Raw genomic sequence first — 16,977 nt, 5'->3', positions numbered from 1 at the left:
TTTCTTGCTAACAGAGCTCTTTCCCTACCCTCTGGAGATATTATATTAGTCACACATAGTTTTCCCTAGATCCCGGGCCACCAGAACAAGAATACAGAATGCAATACATTCATTTACAAGAAAGGCCTTACTGTTCTCTTTCATTTTGCGTAAAGGCCTAACTGATCATTTACCCCAATTTCATTAGACAAATGCAAGAGATTTTTTGCCTAGCACATCATGCACAGTGCTCTGTGTCTCTGGAAAGCACTTTTTGGTTAAGAGTTGTACAGAAACCCTATATGGAACCCTCTTCATTTTTATTTTTATTTTTAAAAAAAAGGTAATATGTAACTTAAAATTCAGTGTTATGGCCAAAGCTTGCACTGATTTTGAAGCCGTATTTAGAAACTCTATCAGCTACTGTAGATAACTGCATCCTTTTCAAAAAATCGTATTTCATACTGGCAGAAGTTGGTACCTAAACCATGAATTCACTGTTAATAAAAAAGTAAAACCATAAATGCTGTAGTTTTCATGGCAGTTTTAACACTGTGGAAAAAAAAACAACAAAAAAAAAACCCTGAGCAATTTCTAAAATTAAATACTTCATATGCTTCTTCAAAAGGCTTATTCAAATATATGGAGTTGTACAGCATACACATAGCACCTCAGGATATCAGCACACCACTAACCACTATAAAATTATATCTTGACATATATGGCTACCAGTAAGTCCCACAATGAAGCCAAGAACAACTCAACATGACAGATGTATATTCTGGTATGACTGGCCCTGCTGCTCCAGAAAGAGCTGCACTGAGTAAGCAGTGTTCTCACAGTCATAGGTCTGCCTCCCTTGAACTTGGAGTGAAAAAGGAAGCGGGATTTGCAAGGTCAACCTCAAAAACCAGGGGGATGCCAAGGTGCAGAAACCTACAGTTTAATGACTGGCAGTCACAGACAGACTACTGGGATCTGCGCTGCACTAGGACGAACAGGCTCCAGAACTCAACTTCTAGAAATAAATACACACACACATTCTCTCTTTATAAATGTATGTATTTTCATAGCTGTAGCCATGGGTTTCTAAAACAAGCATCAGTTTCCAAATAACTGTCCTTTTCAATGGAGTATTTTTTAAAAAAGAAGTGAAGAACACTGAAGGCAACAGAAAAAAAAAATCAAAATGACAGATGTAAATGTGTGTGAAAAAATATGACAGACAAGTAAAAGCATCAAGGAAAATACCACTGACAGATGGAAGCAAGGTAAGAAGTGAGCCTGGTACCTAGCAACAGAGTGATATACACAGATCTGCTGCTAGGATTTCCAGAATTCTGCATCTAACTCTAAAATACTGTAGAGAAGTATTAAATGATTCAAACAGAAAACGGAAGATAAAAAGCATCAAATGGAACAAAAGTTTCTAGAAATCATACTTACATTATTCTTCTGGCAAATAATTTCCTAGAATAAAAAAAAAAGAAAAAGAAGAAAAAAATGTTGATAACAACCACTAGGAAAGATAATGTGATCAGTATGACTTGCTAACATTAACGTTTACAGACACTTGACAGGAAAAGGCTGGTTGTTAGGTGCTTCCTAACCTGTCAAATCAATATAAATCAAGTATTGTCTCAGAAGTAACAAAATAACTGTGGAACCAAGTACATACATACATTTATATATACACAGCAGCATATGTACTATGTGCGTATCTACGCATCCCTCCCTGTATAAATTTTCCTAGAAGGATGCTGTCCAAAAGTTGACTATTAATACACATCTACTCATATTTGAAAAGTTAAATATAGTAAGTAACATTTTGCTGCCAGCAAAGGAAACTGAAGAATTCTAAGAGCAGTATTTCTGTGAGGTTTTAAAATATTCCCAAACCAGTTGAAATTCATGTTCATGCTCTAATAGGTCTGATGAAAAGTATGTATCTTCACATTTAAAGTGCAAAGTTTCAGAGGACAAGAAGTCAGACCACACATGGATGGAAAGAGTCTTTCACACTAATCTGGGTGGTACAGCCCAAGTGTGAACCACTTGCAGTCAGTGACCTTGCTTTCAGAAAGATTTGTCAACTTACTCTGATCCCAGCAACTGATAACTCTGCCAGATTTATCAGATAGCTACACTACACCTCTGCCACTGGGACCACTGAGCAGCTTCATCTACACCACAGCACTAAAATCAAACACAGTGTCAAACCAAGAGGCCTTGTGCTTTCTGTTTGCATAAAACTGCTCTTCACCCATTGAGGGGGCACATTTTACATACGACTATTGCTAGCTTTCAAAGCGTGGGACATAAACATCTAAGTCAATCCTCCTGGCACAGGGAGGGACATCTTTCCCTAGATCAGCTTGCTGAAAGCCCTGTCCAGCTTGACCTGAATGCTCATACAGAAGAAAATTCTACCAGCAAGAGTTTACCTACATTGCTTTGTACCCCAGGTAAATCAGGTACGGCAGTTTTGTATCTCCTACATTTTCACGATCATTTTCAGTTTTTCACCTTCTATGCACACACACTCCTGCATTGCTTCTACTCTATCTGCTAATTGTAACCAATACAGGAAAAACATTGCCTCAGAAGATGCCCTGGCATGACTGTAACTACTTTTATTAAGGCAATTATTAAATAATATAGAAAGGGTCTTGCTCTCTGATGACTTTCCTGCATACTCTCAAAAGCAGAAACATCAGCCCACCTCAAAGCTAAAGGAAACTGAAGGGAGTCTTTCAGTGGGCACTGTGCTGGTGGCAACTGGAACATGAAGCCTCCCAGCATAGAACTGCGTTTCCACTGGTGTCTGTGGGAACCCTGCATGCGACCCATTTGCAAAGTCTAGGTCTTAAACTAGTAAAAAGTTGTCCCAGGTGCCTAAGGAAACCTGATGCCTTACTCTGAGAGATCTTCAGTGGGAGCTGGGTATTTGGCTCCTTGCCCCGTACAATAAAATTCTTCTCTGCTTATACTGTAGATCACTGTACTTCCATAATTGAACTCATTTCACAGATAGGTCTTTCGTCACTGGCAGTTTTATTTTTAGGGCTTTTATCTGTATACTCTTTGTGTTGCAAAAAGAAAGGAAATAATTGGATTGCAGCCAGTCCAGTTGGCTGAGCAAATCTGGAAGAAAGAGCAGGGGGAAGAAACTGAGTTACTCAAGGCATGTCCCTCCTAATAGAGGGCCAAGTTGCAAATAATGGGAGAGAATCAAACCCAAACAGCCTGTACTAGCCAGAAGCACTGGAAGCAAACTCTTCATGAGAGGTGGCAGTGCCCAGATTGCAGCCTGACTCACCAAGCCACTTATTTAAAATGCTTCTTTTCAGCAATGCCTAGAATGGAAGTGTAATAGCATAAAACACCTCCTGATCAGAGCAAATAAATCTGAGGGAGGGGAAGTAATTGAGAAGATTGCCATCCAAGTTGTCTGCCCTTCCCCATCCCCATGGAAGTTACTCCATCTTTAGTAGAGTTGCAGGAGGAAGCAAGTATCAACTCTTTGGCTGGTAACAGTTTACAGCCCCATAATCTTTAACCACCATCTTGCTTTAAACCAACCTACTATACTGTGAACTGCAGCCCTGAGAACCAGGCACAAATTTTGTTTTTACTAGCTCTGCTATACTGTGGTAATCTAGCACAGCAATCCTGCAGGTACTTGATGTAGACAGCTGTAACTCAGCAGGACATACCAGAGAGCATCTGGGGCCCTATCAGATTTGGCAGAAAACTGCTACTTTACACAGGAGCTAAAATTTAAGGATTATTTTGCTGCCATCGTACACACTACCATTCTCACCTCACTGAGAATTTATTGAGAATTGTAACCATCTTCCCCAAACACCACTAATTCCTATGACTGACAAAACAATGTATTTAATTTCTCATCTCAAATTTGTCAAACTTGTTTCTGTAAAGAGCCATTTAACACCTAGGTATTTAACTGTCTGCAATAAAGTCATCTAAGTCTTTCTTTTGAGAAATCTAAACAAAGTTTTTCAGCATTTCACTGTAGACATGTTTTCCAGGCCTCAGAATATTTTTGCTATTCTTTTGTGAACCCCAAATGGCAGCTGTATTTCCTATAGTAACAAAGAACCTATTTCAAGAGCTGGACCCCACTTGTAACTTGCCTCCACACACCCCTCCATCTTTCCATTCAGAGATACCTTCAGTGACTGCAGAGACTCTGCATTTGTATCACAGTAGAGGATAATGTTGTTAGCCATGCTGAAGCTCTCCCTGACTCCCAGGTGGTAGAACAAGGAAGGCTGACGGAAGGCATCACTCATCTCTACAACAGCAATATCTGCAGAAAGAAACGAAAGATGCATTTTCAGTGCCACACACTTCTGACAGTCAGATACTTCTTGACCATGTCTCTTTACACAATCTGCTTTGATAAGAAGACCCAACTTTAAGTAGGAAATAAGAGATCTAGAGGGATTTCCCCAATTCAACTGTTACAACTGAATTTTGAATAGTCAGCAGGATGTGGTTTAATTTTTCCCGCTTTGCTTTCTTCTTTCCTCCCTCCCCCTTTCTTTTCTTTAAATGAGATCTTCATTTCTTCAGGTAAAAAGGTATAAAGCATCACTAATCAAGAAAAGGCAAAATGCTCATTTGGTGCCTTGAACAATGAAATCTATTTGGTTAACCTACACATGATGACTGATGAACTTGGGGGAGGCGGAAGGGAAGAGAGAAAAAAAAAAAAGAAAGAAAGAAGAAAAAAATTACATTTCATGTGGGATTTTTTTCACCTGTGCAAGTTGTACTAAAAAAAATATCATGCAGTATATGTACATCACTGGAGAACATGCTGTATAGATTTTGTATTAAAACATTGGAAGAAAACATCTGTAAAATGGAAGAAAGGCAAAGGTAAGGTTCCAATATAAATTACCATACAGATCTATTTTGATTCATATATAAAGACTAGAGAGAGAGAGAGAGAGAGAAGGACAAGATAAAGCAAAAGAAAAGGAAAAAGGGAGTGAATATGTAAAGTCATACATAAGAACTGTTGTGGAGAGAGTTGTGTTCATAATAACTTTTATCTGCATGAATAAAATTCAATGCATGCACAAATGTTTACAGAACAAGGAATTTCTCTTAAAACATGTGTTTACTTGTCCTGATTCATACTAATGTAAAACAAGAGGCAATTACAACAGCAGAAATAGTTAAGGCTTCTATTGCAACAAGCAGTGTATTTCCACTGCAAAAGTCTTGTGGGAACAAGACAACTGACTAATTGCCACCTCTCCTGCAAACATCCTTCTGACTTTTCACCTAATTCAGGGTTTTTTTCATTTCTCTCAGAGGAAAAAATAAAATATCAGAGAAATATACTTCTGTTAAGAGTAAAACAAAGCAAAGCAGCCTGGTTTCCAGCATCTCTCCCTATTTTCCCCTTTCCTGCAGATGCTTTTATGACAAAAAAAGGAGATAGCAAGACAAGCTCTTCAGGCAAAAAATTTATGTGCCCTCAAGTTTCTCTACTCTAATTGATCTAATAAGAGATTCTACCTCTATCCATAACTCTTCACCTTGCTCATCAAAACTGTAATGATGATATTGAATAATGAAGATAAGCTTTGTGACCATGCTCCCAACTGGAAAGGCAGAAAAGGTGTCTCTTCAACTTGTTGAAAAGTAGCATCTTTGAGACACCTATTCTTCAGTAATATTTTATTGTAACTGGCCTACAGGCCTAGAAATTATTAAAAAGCTGAAGACAGGGACAGACACACACAGGGGGCTGAACAGACAAAATCTGCTCTTCAAGAAATAAGACTAAAAGAGAGGAGAGTAATACAGGATAAAAAAAGGGAATTTTCCTTCTCCCCAGAAGCCTAATAATAAAGGTATATTTTATATCATTTCATAATTTGTGGTCTAAGAACCTCCCCCTGTCCAATTTCACACAAATATTTGCAGTGTGGTTCCATCAAATACCTTTATTGATGTAAAAATTGCTGTGGATTGCTAAGACCATACATGTGCTGAGTTAATTTCACGAAACTGTGATAGCACAAAAGCCAAACAAGAATGACAGTATTGCTACCATGTTTTGTTTGGGTGAGATTAGGGCTTGTATGTTTATTTTCTTTAGGAAGTTGCCATAATACAAGCTCTATTTTTAGCTACTCATACTCATGCAAAAGTCTAATCTTGAGCAATTGTAATGCTACGGTACATTTCTGTTACACTGAGTAGGAGGAAAATTTGCGCAACTTGCCATGACTTAATTCTCAAATCTTAGAAGCTAACACGCTCTCACTAGAGTCGCAAAGCACATTAAAAGATAAATATTACTTTTAAAGGAAAAATAAAGTGATAGAGCCTGATCAAATTCAGAATACACACAAAATTTGAAAAATCCTATGTTAAAGTGGCAAGTTTCCAGGATCATGAAGGAAAGAACAGCTAAGAAAAACATTACGTGTGTGCATATATATGTGTGTGTATGTGTGTGTGTGTGTGTGTGTGCGCGTGCGTATGTGTGTATACATACATTCAACACAATCTGACTCCATGCCAAGCTAAGAAATGTTCTAGGGTCCTGTCCTATCCCTATCATAGGAATACAAAAAAAAAAAAAAAAAACACAAACTCAAAACGAAACCAAACCCCCAAAAAACAAAAGCCTTCAGTTAGTTAAACAGAAGAGAAAAGGACCACAAGAATAAGGAAAGATTTGTAAGAAAAATTACTCTAAGATCCAGGTATAAACTCTGTTGTGATACTTGTATTTCTTATGTAACTATAGAGGATCTCTTTTTCTTTACATGTTAAGACTTCTGTGAAATCCAGGTCTTCTGGATAATTTCATTTAATAAAGCAGTATCTTCACGACAATAGGTCCAATTTCTGTGAGGTCTTCATCCACAATCTAGCAATTACGTAATTTAAGATGAAGTTGTCATTCATGACAAAGATCAGATTTCTAAAGTCCAAGTTAGCCCTCTGGGCTGGTATTACAGTTTCCAAAGGGAGCAGTCCAAATCTTACCTGAAATTTCAACAAGCCACAAAAAGTATGCACACTTTTGGGGCCAGATCTCTATCCAATTAAAAGCCTTATACCTTAAAACTCATTTCTGGCATTTCTGACAGACCCATTTCTGACTACCTTCCTTCACAAGATCAAGAGAGAAAGTCCTCTTACCAAAGGAGGGATCAGTGTATGGTGCACCGGTCAGAAGTTAAATACAAAGCAGCAAATGGAAGCTCATTTAAAAAAGCAATTAAAAAAAAAAAAAGAATAAAAAGGGTAGTAGTAATGATTCCTATAAAGCACCTGAAACATAGTACCGAGTGCACTATAAAACAGCTAAATATTCAGTTACATAAAGTATTGTTAGAAGTTTAGCAAAGCTGAGCAAGACTGATGGCTTTCAAGACAAATCTTAGCCAAATAAGCATACTTCAAAATTCTCACTAGTTTGGAAGAGCCACAATTTAGCTAAGTCCAAAAGAGCTGCTCTGTCATCAATAAACAAACAGTCAGAAACCCATTTATCAGGCTCCCACTCTCATTTCCCCAGATTAAATTAATCTAACAGCCTGGTGCAATGAAAAATATGCTTTCCATTCACTGGAAAATACAATTTCACAAATGGCAAAATGCTATTTCAATAAAAATGGAAGAATTATTTCTACAGTTATAGAATAAAACCCACTTATGAAAGTATTTGCAGTTCCGGTTTCAAGGAAAGTAATAATTGACCAAGCACAGGAACCAGAGTAGAGCTCTCTCAGCACCGAAGTCCTCAGGATAAAGCACTCTGAAGTCCAGGGATTGGCAATTCACTCCAAATGCTCTTGCATATCTTTATGTTGTAGCAAGAAAAGTCTGCTCAGGCTCCAGCAGACTAACGAGCAGGATGGGTAAGGAACCACACTGTGTAGAACAGTGAACAAGAGAGAGGGAAGCAGCAGAATTGCTATTCTTGCAGCCCCATGGGTTGCAAGAAAGAATAAGTTTTATCCCATTGGCCTTAGGCACAAAATGAAATTTCACTTTACCTTGTAAAAGTGAGCATCATTACAGATCACTGATAGTATTTAAATAAAACAGAGACAGTACGGTCTTCACCTTTGCAGGTGATCTTTGCACATTATTGGTAAAAAGCCTTAGAATAAATCTTACAGCAAATTATTGTGTCTTGCTATCTTATGAACAACAAAGTAAGTCTAACCATAACCTTCTTTCCCATCTCCTTAAACAACTGGCATGCCTACATGGATGTGACTGAAGCGTATCATAAGCATGAAACCAGGCCTAGGTAGCAGAAGCAGAGTAAACGCACCAGCAAGCAGTTCAGTAAGCTCTTGATGCCCATTTCCTAAACCACCCGAGCTCTACCCGCCTGCTGACAGCAGCCGGACCACCTATAATGAAGCTGCCTACCTACACGTTAGCTGGTTAACCACACACAGAGCTGCAGACACAGCAACAACCACAGAGCAGTCACACACTATACTATTAGGCTAACATCTATACCAATGCTGTCTGGAAGCACACCATCACACACGCAAGACAACAGAATTGTCTGTTAGCCTGGGAATTGGGTTTTTAACCTTGGGAAACCATGTTCACATGATGGAACTGAAGGCAGTTGTCTTGACTCTTCTTGCCTGAGAGCATGGGAAAAGGACACATCTCTGAAGCTTGGCATGTATGGCAGCTGTGTTACTGACAACTCTTACCTGCTATATATCTATACACTTACCTCTTTTAAAGCTATTTGTGCAAAGACTGAGAGCTTCACATATAAAACCTCTAAAATCTCTACTAATTAACCTTTCTTAAGAAACAGTAAAAACTGAAGACTGTACATGCTAATGGTCAGGAAGAGTAAATGTTCATTAATGGGTATAATGCCCTTTGCTCTTGGCTATTAGCAATATCTTTAGTCACCAAGAAAGCAATAAATGAAATGCAGTGGTCAAAGTTCATCTCCTACTCATTGTTTAAAATATAACAGGGCAGAGAAGAATATTTTTAAAAATGCTCTGAGATATCATACTCATCCACCATACTTTTTGATACTACCTGCTTACTACAGTGCTGCCTGGAAAATTAATGAATACAAACAGAGCAGCTATAGAAACAATGAATGTTTATGTTTGCTGCTATCTTCTGATTAATTAGCATTACACACATGGTCATTCCCTTACACGCATCTTCCCACAGTTCACAAGGGCAAAAGGAAAGCTGAAAACTGCAGCTTCTGAGACAGACCAATATTTCGGGTTCTTTTCCACTTGGGAGTTAAAAGACACTCTTCTGAGGGAGATATGGGAAGAAAAGGGCTTGCAGCAAAATTTCTTTCAGTGCAAGTCTGAACAGTAAGTGTTTTCCATGCTGCCGTAACAGCTCTCTGTTCAGCATTAGAACAATGGTTTTGACAAGCCATGATGACACTATTGGGCAAGCTTTCAAAAATGAGCAAACAACATCCTTACCAACTTCTTCATGATTCTCTATATGCTTGGCATGGATATCTTCCTCTTCCTGCTTTGGAAATCCCAGCACCGCATCAGTACAGCTTGGTATTTCTGGTTCAACCATGCAAACCACAATGTCACTGATTTGTCAGCGCCACTGGAATCAGACATTTCCTGTCAAGAGAGTCCTGTACATCTTCAAGACCGGAAACAATTGATGGGAGGCACTAGGGTCAGAACACCTATACACAGTGGAATGGCTGACCTCCCAGGAAAGCCGTCCAGCAGAGCCAGTCTGTTGGGAGAGGCTAGCCAGAAAAAGAACTTTTTAAAAGTGCCTGAGGCTTGGATACAGGGAAGGAAAAGCTGCTAATGACTGTTCAGGCAAGTTAAGTTGCCATATACTAGAGGAAAAGCACGGTGTTTGTAGAAACTCCAAGTGATGTGCAAAGAATAGTCAAAAGGCGCTAAGACAAGAGATATGTGCTAGTTCTTACCCAGCGTAAACCACTATGGTTCAGGAAAAATCAACATGCTAGCTTTAAATACAACAGTACCATATTGCCCTCAAGCTGGTACTACACTCACTGCTCCCTGAATAGCTAAACTGAGCTGAACTGCTCTTGAATTTCAAAATGAACTTCTGCATCTAGATTCATAAGCAACAGGTATGATACCACTTCAGATAAACTCTTCAAACAGCTAACAGTTACTGTTAAGGGTGGTCCTGATCCTCCCCCACATGCTTGTATCTGATCTAGCATGGTTCGTACCCAATGAGTCAACTGAAGAAGTCTATCTGTAGGCTTGGAGGGGTGGGGTGAGCCTGCAGGATCAGCTGCCTCCTCGATCAGTTAGAACATCTCGCTTTCCACCCACATGATCGTTAGGTCCTATACAAAGAAGGCACCAGACCCCACAGTATCTGCAGGGATGCAATTGAATACCTTCCTACTTCTGCTAGAGTCACCTGTTGTTCCAGTGAGTAAAGAAATTTTATCCCCCATAGGCATGGATGCAACATCCACTTGTTCAGGAACTCCAGATGTATCACCACCATAGAAGGAAGAGTTCTTTGAGGCACAATACAGAAAAAACACAACCCTCATTACAGATACAAATTAAGCATATATACCCATACTAAGACTTTGTACATGACTCAATTTAGATTTCTGGGAATCTGTTTAATAAAAATAAATTGGCTAATAATTTAAAAAGCAACCTTTCCTCTTTTTAAAACATTGATAGTTGCTGATTTCTGCTGATAGATAAGGTAAGAAAGAGCTACTTAAGCTGAAGGATAACACTGTGCCATAGGAGCAAATGCAAGCTGCCACTGTATAAATTTAAACCAGAAATCACAAGAAAGTTCATAACCCACAAGTCACGATGTTCTGGAGCACCACCCCAAACTTTTATCTGATCAGTGGCATTTGCTGTGCTGTTACAGAGGAGCATTGCAAGACTTGCATTCTCTCCTGCCATACATTGAGATGCTGCTTAGAAAAACTTGTGTGAATCAGTTTCTGCCAACTTTTGTGGCTAATTGCCTCAGATCATTCCCATAAAAGTAAGTGCAAGACTTCACCAAGCAGAACCATCCAGGCAAGGAGGAGAGGAAAAAAAAAATAAACACAAACAATTACTTGTTTTTTTTTTACAACAGTATTCTAGACTGAGAGCCTCTAAGCGAAACCCTGGCCTTGTTGATTGCACTATACTTCAAGGCTGTGAAGGGAAAAGAACCTCTTGCTGTTGTAATCCAAGGCTGATGGGAACAAAGAGGGTATTTAACTGCAATAAAGCAGCACAAACTGGCAACTAACTGATAACACGAAGGAAGTTCATATAGGTGTTAGAAAAGGAATGAGAAGAAGAGAAAAACGTAGATGCCAGACAGAGGGAAGCACATAGGAACTAACACAGCAAACTACATGGTGAAATTTAAATGACTATATCAATGATCTGAAGACAACTGTAACAATATGGAAAGGATTTCTGCTGAAAGAAATAAAAATTAAAAAAAAAAAGAAAACAACAAAAAGAACAAGCTTGAGATTCCAAAAATCCACTCTCTCTTGGCCCAAGATAAAGGACTGTGGTGTTATCACATGATTCCAACCCCCAACAATTGAAAGAAACCCACTCTCAGCTTGATGCATGTGGGAGGAACTCAGAATTAGGCAAGAACAAAAGATGACAAGCAAACGAAGAACCATTGATTTAAAAATAACCTCAATATGTTCAGGCTCACTGCATCTGCATCAATCCCAATGAAAGAGGCTCCCTGGTGCCAAGAACACCAAACACTAAATATCATCTGAACTCTAAACTCTTCATCAGAAAAAAACCTCAGTGCTCAAAGAGGTAACTAATGAGGCTGAAGCCTTGAGCATATTACAGGGCTAGTAAGTATTAGGACCTGTACCAAATATCAGTGTGTTTTTAAACAATCTACAAACACAGCAGCAGGGAGAGTCAAGGAAACAAGGCAAACTGTAGCAACTCATTACTTCTACATTCAAAAATTTTGTCCAGAGGATCTACATGACTGCTTCCCCCCCCACCCCCAAGGAAGACCAAAGCACTCCTCTGGCCTGGACAAGGACTTAAGCAGGCAAAAAAAACCCAAACAAATAAGAGATGTGATGGTATCCGCATGATTATTTTGGTTTATGTTTTCAATATATGTGCCTTTAAGACATGAGATGAAGGAGTGATTATTCATTCTCTGTAGAATTTACTGAGACTACTCAAGAAGAAAGTACTTGTGGGACCACAGGTGTGCCAACAGCTGAGCTCAGAGGAGAAAGAAGAGTCCTATGAAAAGCAAACAGCCAGGTCTCAGAGGTGATGGAAACGTTTCCTAGAATCTAAAGGAACTGCAGAGAGTTTCCTACAGCTCCAAAAGGCACAGAGTTCATTAAAACCAAGGCAGGAAACAACAATCCATCTAAAGGACAAGATGGGCAAGAGGAAAAGTGACCAAAAGTTTATTCCTTTCTGTTTATTTCTGCCCTAGTGACCTGAAGTTTTCTCCACCTAAGAAGTATTCTGATTTTTATTCTAATGAAATCTATCTTCATTTATAACATGTTTATACATTTGGCTTGTTCAAGCAGTTCACTTTGACAAGAATGTCTAAGTAGATCCACCTCTAAGTTTCAAAAACCAAGTCTGTGTTTCATCACAGCAGCTAGAGGGATCAGATCAAAGCTGTTTAGCTCAGTATCCCCTCTCTGTCAGAGGCCAGCTATCAGTGTTGCAGAGATTGTGAGAATAGGCCAAATAAAGACTGACCATTCTCAGTCAGCAATAGCGACATTTTCAGAAAACTCTTGAACTACCTAGAAAGCTGAATATCAACAACTAATTTAGTGCTTATACTGGGTGAATGATTAGAGCTGCTTTTCCTCGTGTATGTTACCTTGCATACACGATCACTGAACTTCAGCTGTTCTTTACCTGCCTATTTGCCTGGTAACAAAAGACCACCTGCAGTCCTCTACAGCCTATTTTTTATAGTTTTGACTGGCCTGCCCATCACAGACATTGCCATCATACTGTTCATTGCTCATAAAGCAATCCTTTCACCAGCACATTCTCTATTGGCAGCCTTGCTTCACTCCAAAATTGATCTTCTGTTCCATTCCTTTAAGAACCTATTCATCTGAAGGGAGCAAACATGTCACATCCAGTCATTCTGTCTCTTAAAGAGCCTTTGGTAAGTTGTCCTGCCAAAAACTTTCTGACATCCCAATGCACTTTCTTGAATGGATCACCCTTAAGTATAGGCTCACAAAAAAATGTGATTTTTCTTCCACAATAAAAGCCATAACAACTCTTCCCTACTGCCAGACTTTATCCATGTGTCTATGCAATGTATTCTTTACATTTTCAGTCTATTTTTCCTATTGGTATTTCCTCTACTGTCGACAACAACTAAAGTCGGAAGTCACAAACCATAATTAACAGCTCAGCTTGTTTCAGTCAGAGCTCCTTGAGAACTTTTGAGTCATCACCCCATAGTTCCTATGAGCTGTTGCACTTCATTTTATCAGCTTATTTTAAAACCTTTTTCTTGTCAATTTAAATCTGAGGCAGGTCCTCAGCCTTATCCCTTTCTTAAGTTTATAACAGGAAAGCTGCATCTTTCTCAAGTCCTCCTTTTCCATATTGATTGCATAGGATTCCCACCTTGTTCCCTGCTGGTGGAGCATTTGAGAATACTTTTTTTGGTAGCCTGTCTTCAGCAAGTATTGCTCAAACACTTTTGGAAACTGTCTTACTAAGGCTTAAATTTATTTTGCTATATTTGATGTGGGTTTTTTTTGTTGTTGTTGTTCTCTGGGTTTTTTTTTGCCTTTTTTTTAACTTGCTTCTTTTTCTGGACAAAATTTCTCCCTTCAAAGGGCATCATCCCATTCCTTCATCCTCTTGGCAATGCCACCTTCTGTGGGTTACTTTAAAATTTCTTCTCCTAAGTAGCATGCATTTTTGGAAGCAATTTTCCTTAAGATGTCTTCACACTGTCCAAATGCTTTTCCTCTTTTTAGTTACTCCTTTCAATTTCGTGTTAAGAAGCTTGCTTATTTCTACACAGGTTCTCGTAGAAATGTGATCTGCACCAAGCCAAACTAGAAGTCTAAGACAGACTGAAGCAGAGAGTGTAAACCCTTCTGAAGAAGGCCACAAACATGCCCATTAAGCTCTTGAAAAAAACCTCAAGAAGTGATTCTAATCTGAAGATTTACAACTACTTCATACATTATTCTGAAGTCACGGGAGTTAAAATTTCTCAATCCAATTATACCAAAAATGGTTTAAACATAGAAGACTCACAAGCAGGGAGCACAGACTGAAAAATACATAGTATTTCAAGAACATGATGAACAGCAGCTGGAATGCCTGTGCAAAATGGGAATCTTCCCAGGCTTCTGGGAATTTGGAAGCAGTAGTATTTTAAGAGATGCAAGCAAACACATTTGTTAAATGCCCTCAGTCAAGAAAAACATTTCTGTCCAAAGAAAAAAGCTCTAATAAATAATACAGTATTTGAGAATTTTAGCCCCAAAGTCTCAACACAACCGAAAGTACAAAATACTTCTCTCAGACCTCGTTCTCACAACCCCCTCCACTAAAATCTCTACATTGTAGCATTTTCACTGCTGTGTCCAATGTTTTTCCAGGAACAGAAAGACATTGAGAAAACTAAATGCCTAGGAGTCCCAGGTGCCATGTTTTATGACAGAAAACATCACCATCTCTTAAAAAGCACACATATATATTCAGTAGACTTGATCCAGAAAGGAGTACATTCTTAGTAGCCCTGCTGCAAACTAATCATAACAATTCATATTCTGTTAATAAACTGGGATGACAAGTATCATCTGAAGTACCTGATCATAACTATTAAGCTGGCAATATGCTGTGTTGCTTAAATTTAAGGCTTGATCTAGGACTCAGGAATTTAAATTGCTCACTCCTACTTTTTACAGTTTGCTCTTGAACATTTAAAGATAAACCAGGGCATTAAGTCAGATCAAGAAGTCCATCTATTCCAGTATCATCTCTACCACTGCCAACAGCAGTTATTATGGAACAGAAAAGAAACCGAGCAACTGCAGAGCTACCTTGTAATCCTTAAAGCTTATGGAAATTCAACAACCTAAAGAGTTTCCAAGTCATTTTATGTGTCCACCACGCATAATAGCTCTCAGCAAACCCATCCCTCATGAATTCTAGTCCTTTTGAAGACTATTTAAATATGTCCTTGTATGGAAAAGTGCTTCCTTTAGCTTCTTCTGAAGTTGCTTGCAGATAAGAGCTAAATGCAGAAATTAAAAATGAGTAATTGTTTCTTAATCATTCTTTCCTTCCCATTCCTGATTTTAAATTGTCACTTTTCCTTTTTTCTTTCTGAAGAGACTGTATCTATTCAGTCTCCATCTGCACAGAAACAACTCTATGAATTATTCTGATAATACTTTTTTTTCCCCCCTTGTCTGTATCCTCTACCAAGTTGCAAATTCAATGTTTGAAATAAGTAGAGATGCATGCAATTAGAAAGCTATGACACATCACAGATTTATACTCCAAGTGACTTTCCTAGTTTTCCTCTGCTTCTTTCTTAGTAGTTCCTGATATTTTTACTTACTTATTTACTCCCATGGGATTTTCACAGATTTATTCATACAGCTCTGACATTTGTTATGCATCCTAACAGATTAGAAAATAAGCATGCACAGCAGAATGTAGTCCTTTTATTTGTCTGTCCATTCATTTGCTTTTAAAATTGGTCTAGTGACCACACTTACCAATATCTCTCAAAATAAACCATATAAACACTAGTTTAACAATTCCTTCATTGCTCACAGGTTTTCAGGTAGTAAAGCATATTCTTTCCTCACAGGCACTACAGTAAATTCCCTATCTCTAGCACATGACTTTATTTTGATTTATTGTACACACACAGTGTCCTAAATATGCACTGTTTAAATTCAAAAGATAATGTCTATTTTTTTCCTACTCATCTGCACCTTACAAAGCCTTTTGATGTCCCATTTCAAAGAAACCCTTAAAACCAGAAAGATATATCAGTCTCCTCTCCCATTGCTCATATACTTTATCCATTTCCAGTTTTCCCTTTTAATAGAAAAAAAAAAAAAAGAAAAAGGAGAAATCACCCCTTTCTTTCAACAGCAAAAGCAAAATATAGAATTACAGTTAAGTTGCTTTTTCCACTTAACACTAGTCCTAAGGCTTCCCAAGTCAAACATGATATGAAAGCAGGTAGGAACAATTCTCCCAGGGTTTGGTAGGACCTTACCGATCCATAGGTCATAAGCGGAAGTTTTGCATGCAGCCCTCCTTGCAATTTAGCAGGGAAAACTCTGAATCCTGTATACCAGCTGCAGCACTCAGCCACACAAATCAATTTACTTCAGTCCCAGGGAACGTGCAGAGTAAACTCCTCAGACCCGATTAAACTTAATCTGAAATCCCCTGGGCTGCATAACACTTCATAAAAGTACCTACTTCACAAAAAATAAGATCCCAGGCTTAAAGATGTGAGACTATAGATTGGAGAATACAGAAATTAAACCCAAGCGATCTTCCATCAGAACCGGACATACATGGCTAATGTGGCACATGGCACTATTAGTTACTTCTATCACAACAACTCATAAAAGATAGAGCCAGAATCAGTGTCCCACTTTGCAAAGTGCTCCACAGTGAGGACTTCAGTAATCTTGCCAAGTGACACAACAGCCTTGAATCCTTTAAAAAATTTAAAAGGTCTTATTAGAAGCTAACAAGTTTATCTCCAGCAGAAAGAAGCAAAGTTGCAGCCTTATATACAATTGCAGATATACAAGTTTGATTACAAAGCAAGTACTATTGCTAACCACAAGACAGTCTGGGCTGGCTGTCCTTTTGTAAACCTCATCTCTCACTGGTTCCTAATGACAATAATTACAAGAGTTTTCAATAAAATAAAATGTAGCCCTCCTCT

General features: G+C 38.5%; 1 protein-coding gene across 1 annotated transcript in view; it reads right to left on the bottom strand.

Annotated features, from left to right (window-relative positions):
• MAP3K5 (mitogen-activated protein kinase kinase kinase 5) overlaps positions 1–16,977 on the bottom strand; it is a 102,537-nt gene that overhangs the window by 68,086 nt on the left and 17,474 nt on the right. The window contains exons 2-3 of the mRNA XM_061474904.1: positions 4,173–4,312; positions 1,426–1,449 (exon numbers count right to left, since the gene is read on the bottom strand). Of these exons, the coding sequence (XP_061330888.1) occupies positions 1,426–1,449; positions 4,173–4,312 (164 nt within the window). The remainder of the gene's footprint in view (positions 1–1,425; positions 1,450–4,172; positions 4,313–16,977) is intronic.

This window comes from Pezoporus flaviventris, unplaced genomic scaffold, assembly GCF_033815535.1.
Source record: "Pezoporus flaviventris isolate CSIRO_AGI_PZ_B2104156 unplaced genomic scaffold, CSIRO_AGI_Pfla_v1 ptg000081l, whole genome shotgun sequence".
Taxonomy (NCBI): domain Eukaryota; kingdom Metazoa; phylum Chordata; class Aves; order Psittaciformes; family Psittacidae; genus Pezoporus; species Pezoporus flaviventris.
Note: the sequence above shows the minus strand (reverse complement) of the source record. Positions and strands in the feature narration are given on the sequence as shown.